The sequence below is a fragment of the Talpa europaea genome, assembly GCF_964194135.1.
Source record: "Talpa europaea genome assembly, chromosome: 8".
Classification (NCBI taxonomy): Eukaryota; Metazoa; Chordata; class Mammalia; order Eulipotyphla; family Talpidae; genus Talpa; species Talpa europaea.
In genome coordinates this window covers 81,759,231-81,779,009 of record NC_140075.1, presented here as the reverse complement: position 1 = coordinate 81,779,009, position 19,779 = coordinate 81,759,231, and the positions used below count along the sequence as shown (strand labels likewise).

The following is a 19,779-nucleotide window of genomic DNA, read 5'->3' as shown; positions in this document are numbered from 1 at the left end:
ATTTCTCAAGTTTTAAATATTGAGAAAAGGTCATTTCAGAGGAAACACTTCTTGGACATGTTTGAATATAAAACTGTATGTACTATTTAAGTCTCAACTCTTACTAGCTTGTAGTATTGTAGAGATTGGATTTGGGAGCAGTATTCCCAGATGTGGGGATGCTCAGTTTTTGATTCATCAGGAGAAAGTTAATGTGCTCCTGAGTGAGTTGACCTCACTGTTATTCAGACCAAAACAAACAAAAAAGCACTTTAGTGAAAAATCCTAAGGATTTCTGAAATTTTACCCAAATTAACTTTGAAAATTCCATGTCCTTTTTGTCTTACTGAGGATTGAGGAGGATAAGGGCAATGGAGACTTTGAGTAATATATATTGTCTTCAAATCCTGCAATTGTAGAGAAGAGAATATGTTTATATAATGAGAGAACTAATAAAATTTCCAAGGTAGGAAATACAAACTTAAGCAATTATTTGTTAAAGTTGAGGTATTTTCTTAGAAATAGACATTTAATTTATAACCAAAGCAAAAACCTTTGTTGACAGAAAAACTTGATGAAATTTTATCTGAAGTAATATATCTGTATGTTCTTCTACATCAATATTTTTTTTAAGTAGTCAGTTGCAACCCAACCTATGACATCAACTAGAATTGAAAAGAGAGAGAGAGACAAGCACACAAAATAGAAGTTTTTGAAGTACGTCACTTGGATCCTTAATGGATACTGCATTATGCAAACTTTTGTGGGTCTTTTTTGTTTTGTTTTGTGTTTCAGCAATTAACTTATGTGCCTAGATGCTTTTTTCTTTCTCTTTGTTCTATTTTAGCTTCTTATAAGATGATTTTTTTCATACAATTTGGCATCATTGTTTATTTAGATTTTCTGACCCAGGTTTTCTTTTTCCTTCTGGATTCCAGTTACACATTAGACCACTAGTTGTTTCACAAGTCACTGAGGCTCTGTTCACCCTTCCCGCATATACACATATAAGGTTTTTGTGTTCCTTGTAATTTAGCAATAGTGTTTGTTGCCTTGACTCACGGTCACAGATCTTTTCTTCTGTAGTGTTCAGTCTGCTCTTTAAGCCCATCTGAGAATTTTATTTTCTGCTACTGTATTTTTAGTGCCTAGACTTTCTTTTATATATAGATATTTTTTATATATACATATCTACTCCCATACTGTGACTTTTCATCTGCTCACTTACTATGTTTGTCTTTTCTCATAAAACCTTAAAAATATTTATAATAGCTTTTTTAAAAGTCCTTGTGTTCTAATTTCAGTATCAGGTTCATCTCAGTATTTCTATTTAATTTTTTTCAACTGGTTATGTTTTCTATTTTTCTCCTTCTTACCTAGTTTTTTTTATTGTATATTGGATGTTCTTATGTAACACTGAGTATCTAGATTTTGTCCTCTTTATTTTGAAATATATTTGAAGAGTTAATAAGTCAATTTGATGCTTTCAAGGTTTGTGTTAGGTTTTACTGAGTACTTTTATTAGCAAGGTTTTTCTCTAGTTAAAACTCAGATCTAGTTTTCCTGGTATTGTTTCATCAGAAGAATATGCATATAGATCAAAACATTCTGTTGTCAATAATCTGACATACCTTACATAATCTTGCTTTATTCATTAGCATCTTAGTATTCAACAGAAGACTTTCAAGAAAACCTCTTCATATATTTCTGGACCTCCTTTTTTATCCACATTTCTCATTTTTGGTACTCTGCCTATAAAATTCTCACTGTCTACATAGCCCCGAATTCCAGCCTTTATTTCTGCACTCAGTGAGACTGTTACTCTCTCCTTGGGCTCCCCTTTCTTGAGTCCTGGTTTGGAAAACACTATTAGACAGAAAGCTGGGATAAATATGGATCTTACCACCATTTATATTCCAAACCTCAAGGGTTATGACCCTGCGGTACCCTTACCCATTGCTGCAAAATAATACTTCTTATCATTTGTACACACACACACACACATACACACACACACACTCTTGTGTTGCATATATATAGTCATTTATAGCAAAAGGGTAAGTCCTTTCATTATTTCATTGCAACTAGAACCTGCATCATCTTTGGAATAAATGGGGATATATAGACGACTGCCCGGATTTCTTTAAAATGAAACCAAACAGTTTGAGGTCCAGTCTACCATATAGAACAATATTGGAGACTCTAGAATTCTGTGCTATAAGTCATGATACAGTAATTTCAGACTAGTCATAAGCATTTTTTTAAAGAAGTACTTACCTTACATGTTAAAATATCTTAAATGTTTATGGTATTATTGATAAAAATCTCTCATTTTCAATCATGATAATAGTATTTTGGGATGAAGTTGATATTTTGCTATATCTTTAATCAGATTTATGATACTAATTTTCTCTAGGAATTTAAGTCCTAAAATGAGCTAAATATATATAATTCTTATTATTTAAAATGGTAACTTCTTTATTTTCTATATTTGTACCTTTTAAAATTCATCTCTGGGTCTGATTGTCATTATTTTTATTTTGTGACCATAAAAACCAATTTTAACTAGTTTTTGTTTCAAATGTGTGAAGTGGTTCTTCAGGAATCATAGTAGTGGTTCTTGAATTAAGATTTTTTAGAGTTATGTTAAAAGATAAGTCATTAATGAACGAGAATTTTATTTTAGATTATTTTTCATTTAGATTATTTTGTGGAATGCTTTCCACTCATTGAAAATTTTATAACTTAATATTTTTGTTTAATGTAATAAATTATGTACTTACTTTGTATTAATTTATAAATCTTGCTTACTTTATAAATGTTTTAGGGGTAAGAACAACTGGATACTTTTTTAGTATTTTAAAAGACTACTTCCTTGCCAAGATTGTATTTCAGAATCTTGCATCTCTAATGATGCAAATGAGAGTATTTTAAAATGAGATTTTTTCAGGTCTTTTAGTCACATTAGATTTTTGAATTTCAAAATTTTATGTACTTTATGACTAGATATTAAACCATCCTGTTCTCCTTTAGAACATTTCATATAAAAGAAGTTACTCCGAATATTTGAAATTAGAAATCAGTCTATCTAAATAAAAACATATTCAGCAAAACATGATATGGTAGTTCTGAATATCATTTAATTTGACAAATATTTGTTCTTTTTTGGCTCATCTATGCCATAAGGTTATAGCCTAAATTAGCTCAAAACATAGTCTTCAACCTCAATAGATAAAATCTTTTAAAGTGTTTTCTTAGTCATTTACTTTTAATATTTTTTTGTTTAATTTCCTGACTCCGTCCAAGAATTATGTAGAGATGTTAGGAAAGTACCAAATTGTTACTTTCTTTTGGTAAGCATAATAAAGGGATATTATTGGAAGAAAAATAAATAAGAGATTTTATCTTTTTTTCTTTCTTCACTTCTCTTTCCCTTCCCTCTTCACCACAGTATGTATGATTCTCATTACATTTCCAAGATAACTCTTTAAAGTTTATAAATATCATTTATGTATTTTGCAGTTGACAAATTACAATTTGAACCTCCTCTGAGAAAAGAAACCGAAGCACGGGATGAAATGGTAGGAATTGTGACTTTTAAGGTATTTTACAGTTTAAAATTTGAGAAAAAAGATCAGTGTACTTTCATGAACAGAGTAATATACGCTTTTAAAGCATTAATTCTGATACCGTATTTCACACATTCAAGTTTTAAAAAGCTTATAGGTAGGTTTGTTTTGAATATAATATAGTTACCATTTTAACCATTTTTCACTTCTGAGTCTTTTGAAGAATTTCCTTGAAGTTAATAAATATATGGAATTTATGCTTAGCTTTAAACTCATGATCTTTTTTCGTATCAGTTCTGTTAAGTTCATAGTAAACTTTACATTATCTAGCAATTTTTAAAGGTATTTTATTGTTATGTAATTTTTTCTTAACCATTGCTCTTATTTTGACATTGCTATTTAGATAACCCTAAGAAGTGATAAATAGAACATAACTAGAGTCATCTTAGCATCATTTTATTTGTAAGCTTTTGTAAAAGTATAGGGTAATTGTCTCCTGTTAATGAAGCTCTTCATACTTAACATTTAGATATAGAGCTCTTCTTATTGTATACTGCTGTGTAATAAATCCTCAGTTTCCATGCTAGTAGAAAAAAATAGCACCAATAAATTAACGAGAATTTAATAACATAATTACCCATACTTATAGAGTTGTGATGCAAATGAAAGTATTTTTTGTCTCTTGTTTTGGAATGTACTAACATATTAGTGAAGAAGGCTTGCAACATTTGAATCTATATTTAGTATGCTTATGGAATTTTTTAATTTTGTCTACTGATAATGAGTCATTGACTCAAATATGTCAAGTGACAACAGTTCTAACTGGAAAATTAAAATGTTAAGTAAAAGCCAATATAATTTTTTTTTAAAGATTTATTTTTATTTTTTATTTTATTTATACAAGCACTGGGTACAGTCAGAAGTGTGGGAGGGCGAGAGAATTCACCAGAGCCAGAGCGGGGAGCAGAGCAGGCAGAAGGACTGAAGTACACTGCTGAGGGGAGCAGCGGGCGGCAGGGAGAGGTCTGCGCGCCATGCGGGACCCTCCTTCGGTGGCTGGGGAGCAGCCGGGGATAGAACCGGCGCTGCAGAGGCTGCGGGCAGCTTCGCAACCCAGCGCTCAACCGCTGCGCCACCGGGGAGGCCCATAAAGCCAATATAATTAACAATAATCACATGGAATAGTTTCTTGAATCAAATGAGGTGCTATAATGTTAACATTTTAAACTTTGTTTTCTGTTTTCACAGGGAATGTCATCAGAACCAAACTTTGTATTACAATGGAATCCTTTTGTTGATGGTGCAAATACTGGCAAGTAAGTTGTTTTCTAATTTAATGACTACATTTTACTTGATTATATAAGAGCAGTATTGAGAAGGGGGAAATGATTTATTCTAATAATTTTAATTTTCGTCCTTAACAATGTTATACTGTGCATTTATCAGTGTAAAACTTCTAACTCTAAACCTAGGATTGGCAAACTGTGGCCTGTGCTAAATCTAATCTACTCTATTTTTTTGTATAGCACATGAGCTAGTATGGTATTTACATTTCTTAATGGTTGGGGAAAAAATCAAAAGAAGAGTAATAATTTGTTATATGTGAAAATTATGTGAAGTTTAAAATGTCAATGTCCATAAATGAAAATTTGTTGGAATACAACCATATTCATTAGTGTATATGTTATCTATGGTTGCATTCACACTACAGCAAAAGAGTTGCGTTAGTCATGCCCACTGAATGGGTTACATAGTCAACAATACTGTCAGGCCCTTTATAGGAAAAGTTTGCCAATTCACGAAAAAGAATACAATCTTTGGGACTGGAACCTAAGAATCTAGAAAAATTCCAATTGATTGCAGTGATTGTTAATAAATATATGGAATCAGTGGACTAAATCATTGATTCTAAAACTTTAATGTGCCTGGAGGACCACATGGATAACCTGAAGACCTTGTTTAAATGCAGATTTTATTCATTTATGAAAGTTTCCAGATAATTCCTGTGTTGCTGATCTGTGGATCATACTTGGAATAGCAAAGGTTTTGATGATACAGCCACTTGAATCTGTGATTCACTGTGGGTTCCAACTTTAAAATTTGATATTTCTACTGCTAAGTATAATTTAGTTTTTATTACGTATAAAATGTAGAGAAGCATAACCATAAAGTAAAAAGGACATTGTATTCACTTATAAGATCTTTACATTATAGTCATGCTACTGCAATTTGATAGAATAAGTTCTTAGGTCTTCCAGTAGGTTTAAAAAAAAAAATGCTTCTATTCTGATATTTTTGTCTTTTACATTCCTGAATATATACATTTTAATGCGCATTTAAATCTTTGTTTTATGTTATGTCCATTTATTATCATCTAAATTTCATTTTTCTCATTGTATTAGATCAACCTCAAAACGTGCAATACCACCTCCCTTACCTCCTAAGGTGAGCTGCTTAAAGATTTTGAACAATAAATCCTTGTTTCAATAATAAAATAATTACATTTGGAAAAAATTTTACTTGTACTAACATTGGTTTACAACACTGTATTTGATTTAGGGGAATAGGTCCACACCTCCTCAGATGTCTGTTACCACACTACCCCATCATCAAGGCACCCATAGTCCTTTACCCTGAACCACTGACCCCCTTCCTGCTTTGTTCTCACTTTCACCCTTTCTCCCCCATTAGTAGCTTCATTTCTGTAGTCATTTGTAGGATTTGTTTTGGTTTAACTTTGTCAGTTCCTTTGGTTTTTGTCTCTATATTGCACATATGAGTGAAATCATACAACATTTATCTTTCTCTTTCTGAATTATTTCACTTAACATAATTCCCTCTAGTTTCATCATGTTTTCACAGAGGCAAGATTTCATCTTTTTTTATAGCTCAGCAGTATTCTGTCTTGAATATATACACCACATCTCCTAAATCCACTCTTCTGTTGTTACCTTACAATTTAGGTTGTTTCTGTAATTTGGCTACTATAGATAGTGCTATAAAGAACATAGGAGTGTATACATCCCTTAAAATTAGTGATTTTATATTCTTTGGGTAGATGGCTGGAAGTGGAATTGCTGAATCATATGGTAAATCTATTTTTTAATCTTTTGAGAAATCTTTATCATGTTTCCAAAGGGGGTGGGCCAATCTACATTCCTACCAACAGTATACCAAGGTTCCTTTTTTTCCGCATCTTCACCATCATTTGTAGTTTGTTTCTGGGTTTTTCTATATGATTGACTGTCACTTGGAGTGAAGTAGTATTTCATTTTGGTGTTCATTTACATTTCTCTCATGATAAGTGTAGATGAACATTTTTTCATGTGCCTGTTGAACATCTATATGTCTTCTTTGGAGAAATGTCTATTTAGCTCTTCTGGCTATTTTTTTTTTTTAAAGATTTATTTATTTAGTTTTTTAATACAAGCACTGGATACAGTCAGAAGCACGGGAGGGTGAGAAAATTCACCAGAGCAGAGTGGGAAACAGTACAGACAGACCGATGATACACTGCTGAGGGGAGCAGCAGGCGGCAGGAAAGGTCTGTGCGCCATGTGGGACCCTTGCCCCACGGCCGGGGATCGAACCGGCGCTGCAGAGGCTGCGGGCAGCCTTGCAGCCCAGGGCTCAACCGCTGCGCCACTGGGGAGGCCCGCTTCTGGCTATTTTTTGAGTGGGTTCTTTGTTTTCTTTTTATTGAGTTGTATTTCTTTGTATATCTTGGATATTGACCCCTTAGCAGATATCACAAATATTTTTTGTCTTTTTGTTTTAAGGATAGTTTCCTTTACTATACAGAAGCTTTTTAATTTTATGAAGTCCCATTCATTTTCATCTTTGTTTTCCTTGGCATTGGAGTCAAGTTCCCCACAACATCACTGAAGCCAGTATTGTGGAGTGTTTTACCTGTTTCTACTATGTGTTTTATGATTTCCAAGCTAACATACAAGTCTTTCACTCATTTTGAGTTAATATTTTGTGCATAGTGTGAGGAGTGGTCTAGTTTGATTTTTTTCTGCATGTAGCTGTCCAGTTTGCTCCTTATTTTCTCCATTTATTGAAAACTCTCCTTTCTCCGTGGTATACTGTTGGCTCCTGTGTCATAGATTAACTGTGCATATAACTGTGAGTTTATTTCTGATTCTCAATTCTATTCCATTGGTCTCTGTGTCTGTTTTTAGTCCAATACCATACTGTTTTTGATCACGAATGTTTTGTAGTGTAGTTTGAAGTCTAGGAGTGTGATACCTTCATTCCTCTTCTTTTTTGTCAAGATTACTTTAGCTGTTTGGGGCCTTTAGTGATTCCATATAAATTTTAGTTATGTTTGCTCTATTTCTTTAACGAATTCCACTGAAACACTAATAGGATTAGACTTAAATTATATGTTGTTTTGGGTAAGATGGGCGTTTTAACAATGTTCATTCTTCTGATCTATGAACAAAAAAAATCTGTCCATTTCCTTCTGTCTTCTGTTTAACAGTGTCTTATAATTTTCACTAAATATGTCTCTCACCTACTTTGTTAGTTTATTCCTAGGTATTTAATACTTTTTGATGCTATTGTAACGTGATTGCTTTCTTGATTTCTTTCTCCTTTAGTTCATTATTTGCATATAGGAATGCAACAGACTTTTATATGTTGCCATTTTACTGATTTATTGCCTCTAATAGTTTTCTTGTCAAGTCTTTAGGGTTTTCTATATCTATATATACATGTAGTGTGAGAAAGAGAGAGAGAGAATCTGAAAAATAGTGATAGTTTTAATTTTTCTTTTCCAATTTGAATTCCTTTTATATCTATCTTTTGCTAAATTGCCGTAGCTAGGACTCCCATACTGTGTTGAACAGTAGTGGTAATAGAGGACATCCCTGTCGTATACCTCATCTTAGAGGAAAAGCTTTCAGTTTCTCACTATTGAGTATAATGCTCGCTGTGGGTTTGGCATATCTATGGCCTTTATTATGTAGAAATATGTTCCTTTACTAGGTAAATTTTTTCTTTTTAAAAAGATTTGTTTTAATTTGTTAAGAGGTCAGATAAATACCATTTTCTTCAAAAAGAGAGTATGAAGATTTAAAATACATGTTAAATATTTCATGAGAAACATAGTATTTAAGTAGGTATTAGGAAAGGCAAAAATTGGGTATTTTTTTTTATTATTATTTGTTTATTTATTTATACCAGCACTGGGTACAGTCAGAAGCGCGGGAGGGTGAGAGAATCCACCAGAGCCAGAGCGGGGAGCAGAGCAGGCAGAAGGACCGAAGTACACTGCTGAGGGGAGCAGCGAGCGGCAGGAGAGGTCTGCGCGCCATGTGGGACCCTCCTGGAGGGAGCAGCCAGGGATCGAACTGGCGCCGCAGAGGCTGTGGTTAGCTTTGCAACCCAGCGCTCAACCGCTGCGCCACCGGGGAGGCCCAAAAATTGGGTATTATTTAATGAGAAAATACTTTACTACACAGAGGGGAGATAAAGAGTTCATCAATAATCATGACTTATTACAATATGACATTTCAATGGAGATATACTTCATTAAGTCATTTTTCTTGCTTGTTTCTAGTTACTAAATATTTTGTGGATGTTTACATAATTCTGTTGGCTATAAATTTTTGTCAGTTTTGAGTTAGGTTTGATAAAAACATCACATGGCAAGTCCATATTTGTGTTAGTAACTCAGCTCTTACTTATTTTGCTGTGTTAGCCCAGTGAAGTAGACTAGATAGAAGGAAAAAAATGCATATTCTCTACCCCCTTAATTCATTGATGCCTGCTGGTAGTGGAATGTTACAGATTTTTATCCAAATTTATAGAAGTACTTTTTTGTCTTACTATCACTAGCCAAGAATAAACAGTTACCCTGAAGACAGCCTTCCAGATGAAGAAAAATCATCGACTATAAAACGTTGCCCTGATTCAGACAACAGAATTCCCCAAGTTCTCAGAAGACAGAGTAGCCCAAGTTGTGTTCCTGTAGCAGAGGCTTCCTGTATTGGTGTGGCTAGCAGTATCAGCAGTCCTGGAGTGCATACAACTAGATACTGTGATCTGGGTAAATAAATCAAATCGAAAATTGAACAGAAGGCCATTTTATTCCTATTTTTAAAAATATCTTTTTTTCCTCAGTCAGTCTTATTGCTAGTTAGAACTTTGTGAAATTTCTTTAAAATTCCATGGGGATGGGGCTATAGATTCAGTGCAATTCAATCTTTATCAGATCCCTTACTAAATATAAGATTTAGAAAGATGAATGGGTGTTCCTGCTCTCCAGAAGTTCAGAGTCTGTGGCAGAAGTTATACCTAAGTACCGATAACATTCAACAAGACAGCTTTCTATAAGTATCCCCTGTAGTAATTAACTGTATGTAATAGAAGATGAAAAATTTCTGAAGGAGGTAAGGATAGGGAAGGATGGGCTCTTGCAAATTATTAAAGGGTATGGTGGAACTGGTTCTGGCAGGTTGTCTTGTAGAACAAGAAGGGATAAACAAATGCACTGAAGCATTAAAATCTAAATTAAGTTGAAGTACAGTTAATGAAGGACTATAAGCCTTTGAAGGATAAATACTGGAAGATAAGATTAAAAATGTAGATTGATTTTCAATTATGCAAGGCCTTGAATATCAGTATAAGTAGATCAGATTTCATTTTACTTACCATATGGAAACACATTTGTTATTTACATGGATTAAAAGTGCAACTAAAGATGCAATGCTCTATCTACAAAATCTAGAGAAAGGCACCAAAATTGCATTATCTCATCTGACTGTAGAGAATATTTCCCAGTAAAGGATCACCCAAGTAGAAAACAAGGATTGGGGTAAAGGGGAAATTACTTTTCAAGAAATACTTATTTCTATGATCATTCAGCTGTTAACCATGATTCTCTTTAGGAAATGGTGATGGAATTTCAAAACTAATTAGTGAAAATACAGAAGGATCGGCACAGGCACCACAGTTACCACGAAAAAAGGACAAACGAGATTTCCCTGTAGGTATAACAGGCATTTGGTGACTATTGTAATGAATACTATAATTGTCATGTAAAGAGCATAATCCCAAATGTGTAAAGAGTTTTCTTTGAGACTTAAGAAATCTTATGGTATTAAATTTTTTTTTTCCTACAGAAACCTGCCATTAATGGCCTTCCACCCACCCCAAAAGTGCTGGTAAGGTATCTTTTTATGTGAACCACTTGCTATATTTTTATCATCCTTAGAAACATCAGTAGATTGGTCATTTGCTAACAAGTATCATTTACTCTATTTTGAATGAATATTGTTTAGAATTTGGAGTTTTGTTTTTTATAAATGCTGGCATTTGGATTCTCACATTAACCTACAAAGGCCTATTTAATTTTAATGATAATATTAATAGTACTGTGTCCTCTTATTGTGTGGATTAATATCTTTTGACTACTAAAGTCATTTTCACATTGCACTATATATACAGAAAAGAAATATAGATGCTATCTCAACACTTGTTCTCTGGCCCTTCGATAGTTCATATCTTTTAGGATGATTAGCCAGTCATGAATTTATAAATTGTACTCTTTTACTTTGAGTCTAATATATAATTTTTTGTCTATAATGTTACTCAATTAAACTATAATTGAGTATATAGTTACTCAGTAAAATGTTACTATAACACTATAATGTTACTCAATAAAATTATCTGTTGCTAGAGAAATGCAGTGACTTAAAATCCTTAGAATGTGTCATTGATGTGTATAAATGTTTTAAAAAACTGAATGTTCTTGCTCTAAAATAGATTACCAAAGGATAAACCTCTCTTGGTAGAAGGAGTTTAACTGTATCAAAATAGGATTTTTGTTTTATGATGATACCATAAACATATGTAAATAAAACTAAGTGTAGCATTTAATAATAACCTTGGCTGTTTTCTAACTATGTATAATCAATCAAGTCAACATTTCTTTCCTTATAAGATGGGAGCATGTTTTTCCAAAGTTTTTGATGGCTGCCCTTTGAAAATTAATTGTGCAACTTCCTGGATACATCCTGAAACAAAAGGTAAAATTTATGATCTACATTTTTTAATCTACATTTTCAATAAAATATTTATTGTGAGAAAGAATCTTTACGACTTTAGAGATAAATAGCATAGGTACCTGCAATAAGCTAAATAGGTAGTCTAAAGACAATACTGGGACAACTGATAATAATCTCAGTAAGTTAAGAAACTCCTATATATAGAACCTTCTTTGTTTCTATTTTTCCCCATTATTTAACTATTCTTTATCTATATGTGTACTTTTTCCTAAATCACTTGAAAGTGAGTTGGAAAGATGCTCTCTCCCTCCTATACTTCAGTTTATATTTCTTAGAAAGAAGAGCCTTCTCTTATATAACCACAGTACAATATAAAGATCAGGAACTTTATCACTGGTATAATATTTTGTAATCCATAGTTCCATATTTAAATTTTATTAATTTCAGGCCTCCTTGGTGGTGCAGTGGGTAGAGCGCAGCACTGTGAAGCTGTCCGCAGCCTCTGCAGTGCTGGTTCGATTCCTAGCCAGCCAGGGAGATTCCCACATGGTGCAGCAGACCTCTCCTTTTGTGCCCGCTGCTCCCCTAAGTAGTGTATTTCGGTTCTTCTGCCTGTTCTGCTCCTTGCTCTGTCTCAGGTGAATTCTCTCACCCTCCTGCACCTCTGACCTATACCCCAGTGCTTGTATAAATAAATAAATCTTTTAAAAATAAATAAATAAATTTTATTAATTTCCTCTGTAATGTCCTGAATCATCTCCCCCTTCCATTTTCCTCCATTCCAACATTCTATTCAGAATCACATGTTGCATTTACTTAACATTTATTTTTCTTTAGTCTGGAACAGTTCCTTAACCTTTCTTTGGCTCTCTTGATCTTGATGCTTTTATGGCTACTCATTTTGTAGAATGTCCGTTAATTTGGATCTTGTCTCATGAATCCTCATGTGACAATATCAATTCTATTGTGTTCTTCTCAGTGCATAATGTCAGGTTACGAACAATAATCAGTTTGTTCAAATGCTAATGATGTTAACACTTACCAGCTGGTTGAGGTGGTGGTCACTGGCTTTGTCCACTATCAAGTTACTATATTTCCCTTTCTAATTAATAATCAGTATTTCGTGTAGAAATGTATTGAGGCTATATAAGTATCTTCTTGCTCATCTTACTTTTACCACCTAATTTTAACATCCATTGACAACCCATTGGCAACCATTGACATCTGTTGACAGTTCCCCTTTTTTCCCATTTATTCATTTATATAATTATCAGTTTGAATTTATAATTTTTTTTATTCAGTGAAATATGACCTATTATTTTTTAAATTTTTTATTATATATTTTATATATATTTTACATTATCTTCCTTTTTGTACAATGCATGCTTTCTCCTTTCAGATGTAGTCACCATAAAATTCCCACCACCAATTCACCCATGCACTGTCACCCTAGTCTTTGATTAATAGTTGCCTATTAATTTTGTTTTTTAATTTATTATAAATATTTTTTTTCCTGATCCCTTTCTTGGTTCCCCTGTATTCCTCCGTAAGTGAAACCATGCGATATTTTTCTTTTTCTTTCTGGCTTATTTCACTAAGCATAATCGCTTCCATTTACATTGCTGCAAGTGACATGAGTTTATCTTTTTTGATTGCTGAATAGTATTCCATTGTGTATATATTCCACATCTTGATACAGTCATCTGTTTTTCGGCATTTAGTTTGTTTCCATATCTTACCTATTGTAAATAGTGCTGCAGTAAATATTGGGGTGCAGGTATCTTTTTGAATTAATGTTTTTGTACCCTGTGGGTAGATTCCTAGGTGTGGAATTGTTGGGTATGACCTATTATTAATTATTTACTTTAGCACTTACATTTTCCCAGAATTTTTAAGCATTGGAGGCTTCTGATTGATATATCCTCCTTAGTTTTTGAGCATTCCCATAGTTTCTTGCACAGCAAAATTGCAAGGCTCATCTTATACTTTCCATGTACCAGAATTGGAATCAGTCTCTCCAAGAGGTCCTGGTTCTTTTTAATGGAAAATGGTATTTAGAAACCAAGATCTAGATACTAAGTGTGCTTATTATTTCTGGTGTATTATGGATTATAATTTCTGTTTAATTCAGTTTCCTTGTTCAAAGATTATTTGATATGTTTTGTAAAAATAGCTTAAATTAAAAAAATTTAAGATATGAAAATTATGTTCAAAGGAAGGATTATATAGTAAGATAAATGCCAGAGTAAACGTATTTGCTCTTAAAAATAACACTTGGGGAAAGATAAAGAAAGTGGCATGAATTTTAGAAAATAATTTTTCTTAGAATGGATGGATGACTATTTAAATCATAATACCAATAAAAAGAGCCATTATTTTTGTGAATGGTTTCAGAAAAATGATAGCAAATTCTCGTGATTTATCTCAATTATTCTAGATCAATACATTATTTTTGGAACTGAAGATGGTATTTATACTTTGAATCTCAATGAGCTACATGAGGCAACAATGGAACAGGTAATTGGGTGTTTTACCCAAGAACTTAGTTTGGGTAAATTGAATAAAATAAATACCTTAATTTTAAATTAACTTATAGGGTTCATTTTTATAATTTATATAAAAGGGTAAGATTGTAGTTTTTACATGTTCATAATGAAAGCTTTTTGTAATTTAATGATAAAAATTAATGATAAAAATTAATGATAATTTTTATACTGCTTCAGACTGTTGGAATTTAGAGGTTAATTGGTAAAAGAATAAAATTGGAGAATTTTAATTATCTTTTTTTTCTTTAGCTGTTTCCACGGAAATGTACTTGGCTCTATGTTATCAATAATACTTTAATGTCATTATCAGGTAAGTATATGATGAAAATAAGATGAAAAATCATAGACAGGCAGAGAAATGTAATTTTTATATACATTATTTTTAGAAGTTGTTACCAATGTAGAATGAAAAGAAATTTTAACAAGGGCCCTTTCTTCAGTTAATATAGCACTTCCCAAACCAGTCTAGCATCTAAATACCTGAGTAAATACACAGTAATTACCAATCTGAAGCCATCCCCTTCCACTCAGACTCCTTTACCATCACTGTCATCTTCCTGTCTTCCATTGAGAATTAACAGTTGAAGGGAAAAACCAGGACTGAGCTGCTTCCTTTCTCTGTGATCTTGAGCTGGTCACTTTCCCTTTCTCAAGCTCAGTTTTCCTTTTGTAAAATTAGGATGATGTTAAGAATAACAGCCTCACAAGGTTGTTGTGAGTTGAGACGATATCCAGAGTACTTATTGAACTGAAGACTTATATAGCTCTTTCTTGGTGGAATTCATGTTATCCTGGACCACATGCTAGCAATTGTGGACTGATGTTTTGAGATCTTATAAACAAGTAGGTTCTGCAGTAATCTATTCTAATTTTTGTGTGTGTTTTTCTTTTTCAGTTGTTGTTAAGGGTAGGTGGGTGGTGTTTTAGACTTTTTTTCTTTTCAATTCTTACCTAGAAAACATCTTTTCCTACATTTTTTATTTACGTGACTAGAGATTTGCTACTTGCTTTCCTTCTGATAATCGTAGAGTACAGATAATTATTTCTCTGTCTCTCAATCCTAATGCAGAGAACTACCAAAATTGCACTCATCCCTTCATCCACTTTGAGTTTTAAATTATTATGGTATTTCTTAATATTTCTTCAAGTCTTTGTTTGATACTCTCTTGGGTTCTTTATGTCATTAGATATGTGATTATTTCCTGGCACAGTATTTACTATATTGTCAGACTTTCTACTATTAAATGTACCTTCCAGCTACTTAAGATTGAAAGCATTAGTGCTGACATACATACTTACTTACTAGTAGGTCATTATGAATTGTAGCCTAATTCAAGAAATGTCAGTTCTGTCATTTTAGCTGTATGTATATAACTTGAACTCTTTCATTAACCATTGCCTAATAGATACTCTTTAGGAATTTGTATGTTTGAGCTGACAACAGTTTTTACAAAGAACATATTATTTGATTTTGTGTAAATGGCTTCTAAAAAACCAGAATCTTCAAAAGAGTACTAAATCTCATTTTTTTCTTTAATAAAATGCTAATATATAATAAAATAAGCTTAAACCCAGTTATGTTTAACAATTCAAAGTTATATATATAAAGTCAGTTTCCTCTAGCTCTCTTACTGCTTTCCTTGCTACTCATACTTAGAAATACATCACTACTCATATTTAGAAATATGCTTGAAAACCACACAGGGAACAACTTACATATTTATAAAATAACTGGGAAAAGGAAGCCTGTAAACTAGTTCTTTCTATAATCTAGTTAAAGTGACCCATGGAACTGAATGAAGGGAGATAGCAGAGCTGAATAAGAGAGAACTTTCTACGTAAGGGTCTGCTTTTGTGTGCATGTGCACACATACATGCACACATGTGTTTATCTACTTCCCTAGTTAGCTGTGTATAGAGTGGAAATGCAAAGAGGAAGGGCAATAGAGTGTTAGGCAGAATATTTGTATTCTTAGGAAATACAGAGAATTTTGCTGAGAGTAAGAATACATATATACATATGTTTTCTAATAGGAAAAAAGTTACTGTTTTGTTGTTTTGTTACATTACCATATAATGTACAATAAGGAATCCAAAGAAGATGTTTGCCCTATCTCCCCCTGCTTAATATAGCTATTTCTGATTATATGGAAATTGTTTCCCTATTATACTTATATTATAGCTTATATTAGTTTGCTTTACTTAGTATTTCAATCTGTTAACCTGCTTAAGACTTCTTTCACTATTAATTTTAATCCAAGGTAATTTAACAAGCTATTAATAAATAGGTCTGTACCAGAAATATAATCACATGTGCATCATTGTCACTCAATCCATGTTTAACAGCCTTTTCCTTCTGTGCTGGTGACATTAAAATTTACATGTATTCTGCCCAGATAACCTGTGAGTCAGAATATACCCAATTTGTGTATTAGGATACACTACCTACTTTCTAAATATCATTTTTCCTGTTGTATTTCAAAATAGTATTAACTTGTTTTGTTTGTTTTGTGTGTGTGTGTTCTATTTTACTTGGCTTTTTGAACATCTGGACTCCTCATTTTAGAAGGTAACTATGTTTTCTTTTGCTTAAAATATGTATTTCTTTGCTATAAATGGTTCTAATAAAAGTAACATGTTTCTTTTTTATAGGAAAAACCTTTCAGCTCTACTCTCATAATCTTATAGCTTTGTTTGAACAAGCCAAAAAGCCAGGATTAGCTGCCCATATTCAAACTCACAGGTTCCCAGACCGCATACTACCCAGGTACAAAACATTTTTACGGTACTAGAATTGGAATTAGTATCTCTTTGTAACATAACTAGTATTCCTTGCTCACTAGAAACTCCCTTAGTCTTAATTTCGAATGGCAGTTTACTCTATAAAGTATATATCATCTGAAATGATAAAGTCGAATGTTTCATTTACTTGAGAATCTTTAAAATACAGATTCCCAGACTCTGCCTCAGTCCTATAAAATCAGGTAGTTTGGGGTCCGAGTCCAAGATAGTTTTCTTTTAAGCTCCTTAACTGGTTCTGATGCGGCTGTTTGGGAACCACTACAGTAAAGTACATTTATATTTTCCTGTGTTTTCAGAAAGTTCGCTTTAACAACAAAGATTCCTGATACAAAAGGCTGCCACAAATGTTGCATAGGTAAGTAAATGGTTTTTCTCAAACTGGATGATTAGGACTTTTAACATCTTTAAAATTATCTGAAGAGTCTTATAGAATCAAATAGGAAGGAAAGTAGGCTTTCTTTATTTACTTATGTATTTATTTGTTTGTTTTTAATTGAGGTAATATTTGGATACCCACATCAGGTATTAACCACCCTAGTGCACCCACCACCAAATCACTCATAGTCCACCACCACAGTCCATTGTGCTTCCTTCCTTCTTTGTTCTTACCCAGCCGTCACCCCCTCCCCACCTTGGTACAGAAGCTCCCAAGGGCTGCTTTTTAAGCTTGTCTTTATTTGGCTCTTAGTTTAGTTACTTTATATCCCACATATTAGTGGCACCATCTGGTATTATTTTTTAATGAGAAGCTAAGGAACTGTTGTAGTAGAATGTCATAGAAAGGGACATGACATAAAAATGCATGGAGATAACAGCCTTAATTTTCTGAGCTTAGTAATCCTAGAGTTTTTAAACCATAGATAAAGGCTTATTTCTGCTAATATCCTTTCATTTATTTAGCATTCATTTATATTAGAGGTAATACTTAGTGCTTTATGAATATTAATATTGCAGAAGTTTAGCCAATTGTGATGTTAGAGGAAAAAGTTCACAAAAGATCACTCTCATTTCTGATGAGAGAGAGAGAAAGAGAGAGAGAGACACACACAGAGAGAGACAGAGAGAGAAATCAGCCAGGGGAAGAAGTACAAAGGGCAGAGTCCAAGAAACTGAACTTCTGTTATCTTCCTCATGCAGTAATGGACAGAGTTACTTTTCTGACAGTGATGTATGACAGTACGCACAGAGCATTGCCATCTAGGGATGCTTACTCCAACCTCAGAATCTATTGTTTTTATTAAAACTTCATCATATGGGCATTATTGTCCACATGCCTGATTCTAGTGTCACTGCATGCCCCAAAGTCCTTATCCTAAATCACATTGTTGGTTTTTCTGACATGATTATTCCCCAACCTAAGACTGTCCAGTGTTACAGGGAAAAATAGAAAAGTCTATCCAGTGTTGCCAGCCCACTTTCTAAATCATGTTGTTATACTATCTAGTGACTCAAGGCTACAGGCAAAGACACTCATGTCCGTCTCATTCCTGGGACTTTGAGATTACCTCCCAGAAGAGAAGACAAAGTCAAGGCCTCTTGGGCAAGCTTAAATGCTGTACCACATATTTACCTTATTCCACTTCATTATCCTCATTATCCGACATAATATTTGTTATGTCATTAATAGGAATCAGTATCTGAGATCAGACATGGTCCATGACTTCAGATCCTGGGCTCCCAACTTCCTTTTATTCTTTTTTGTTTAATCAGTAAGTTTAACATTGATCTTCATGCTACATAGTTCTATAATATGCTTTCTAGTTATAAGCAAATTTGGTAAACTTTTTTCTAGAGACCATCAGGTCCGTGTTCAGTATCAGATTCCCAACATCTGTCTCAAGAAAGGTGCAGAAGTATAAATGTAAACTCATAAATATAATAAGAAAGAATTTGCTGCAAATAACCACTCTTAAAATCAACATATTGTTGATGGGAGTCAAATTGGAGAAACAGAAAGATCAACATGAGTTTTTACAAATTTGAATCAAGAAGTTACATATTCAGTAAGATGTAAAATACTGATACTTATTTTCATCTTGTCTTAAGTAGATAGCTGCATACTATACCAGAAATGGAATCTTAGTTTCATTTGCCTCCCAGGCCTTCTTATCAAATTCACTCTTCTTTTAAGAAGCAGCTCTTTAGGTTGCATGCTAATTTAGGTGTTTTTGGTGCTTTAAAATACTGTTCTTGCAAAAAGTTCCTATGTTTAAGAATGTTGTATATTAAAGATATGTAGGAGTAAATGTATATAATTTAAAATTAAAATAAGAAAGTTAAAGGGAAACGGTAACAAAACCAAAAGAAGACATTATTTTTCTTTACTTCCTACCCACTGAGTCATTCTAGTGAACAGAAATAGTTTTCCTTTACAAGCTAAATAATCACTTCAGATAGTTTCTACTTCCATCCATATTTTGGTATCAATGGCAGGCCACATTTCTTTGTTTTTTTTCCCCCTCATGTCAACACTGTCTTTATAAAGAAAGCTGAGTTAGCTTTTAGATGAATATTGCTCAGTTTGCTTTCAACTAAATCAGTGATGTTTTCATATAAGGTATTCAATGTTTTGGATGTGTCTGTTTGGATTCTTTCCAGTCAGAAATCCTTACACAGGACACAAATACCTCTGTGGAGCTTTACAGTCTGGAATTGTTTTACTTCAGTGGTATGAGCCAATGCAGAAATTCATGCTGATAAAGGTGTGTATCTGTTTTCATTTTTCTTCTTTAGAAAACACTACTGTATAACTGAAACTGAAGTGTAAGATCGCATTACTACTATCTAGGGTCAGCATATTTATAGTTTTATATATAGGTATTTATTTGGTTTAAAGGTTTTTGTGTTCTAGAGATCTCCTCTTTAACT

The 19,779-nt window shown here is 33.1% G+C and overlaps 1 protein-coding gene across 1 annotated transcript in view; it reads left to right on the top strand.

Moving 5' to 3' along the window:
- Window positions 1–19,779, top strand: part of MAP4K5 (mitogen-activated protein kinase kinase kinase kinase 5) — a gene marked incomplete at both ends in the record, with an annotated part of 90,873 nt that overhangs the window by 56,916 nt on the left and 14,178 nt on the right. Inside the window, 12 exons of the mRNA XM_084240033.1 lie at window positions 3,502–3,560; window positions 4,797–4,864; window positions 5,951–5,993; window positions 9,393–9,546; window positions 10,445–10,542; window positions 10,679–10,720; window positions 11,500–11,584; window positions 14,001–14,080; window positions 14,359–14,419; window positions 16,762–16,876; window positions 17,208–17,266; window positions 19,510–19,613. Of these exons, the coding sequence (XP_084096159.1) occupies window positions 3,502–3,560; window positions 4,797–4,864; window positions 5,951–5,993; window positions 9,393–9,546; window positions 10,445–10,542; window positions 10,679–10,720; window positions 11,500–11,584; window positions 14,001–14,080; window positions 14,359–14,419; window positions 16,762–16,876; window positions 17,208–17,266; window positions 19,510–19,613 (968 nt within the window). The remainder of the gene's footprint in view (window positions 1–3,501; window positions 3,561–4,796; window positions 4,865–5,950; window positions 5,994–9,392; window positions 9,547–10,444; window positions 10,543–10,678; window positions 10,721–11,499; window positions 11,585–14,000; window positions 14,081–14,358; window positions 14,420–16,761; window positions 16,877–17,207; window positions 17,267–19,509; window positions 19,614–19,779) is intronic.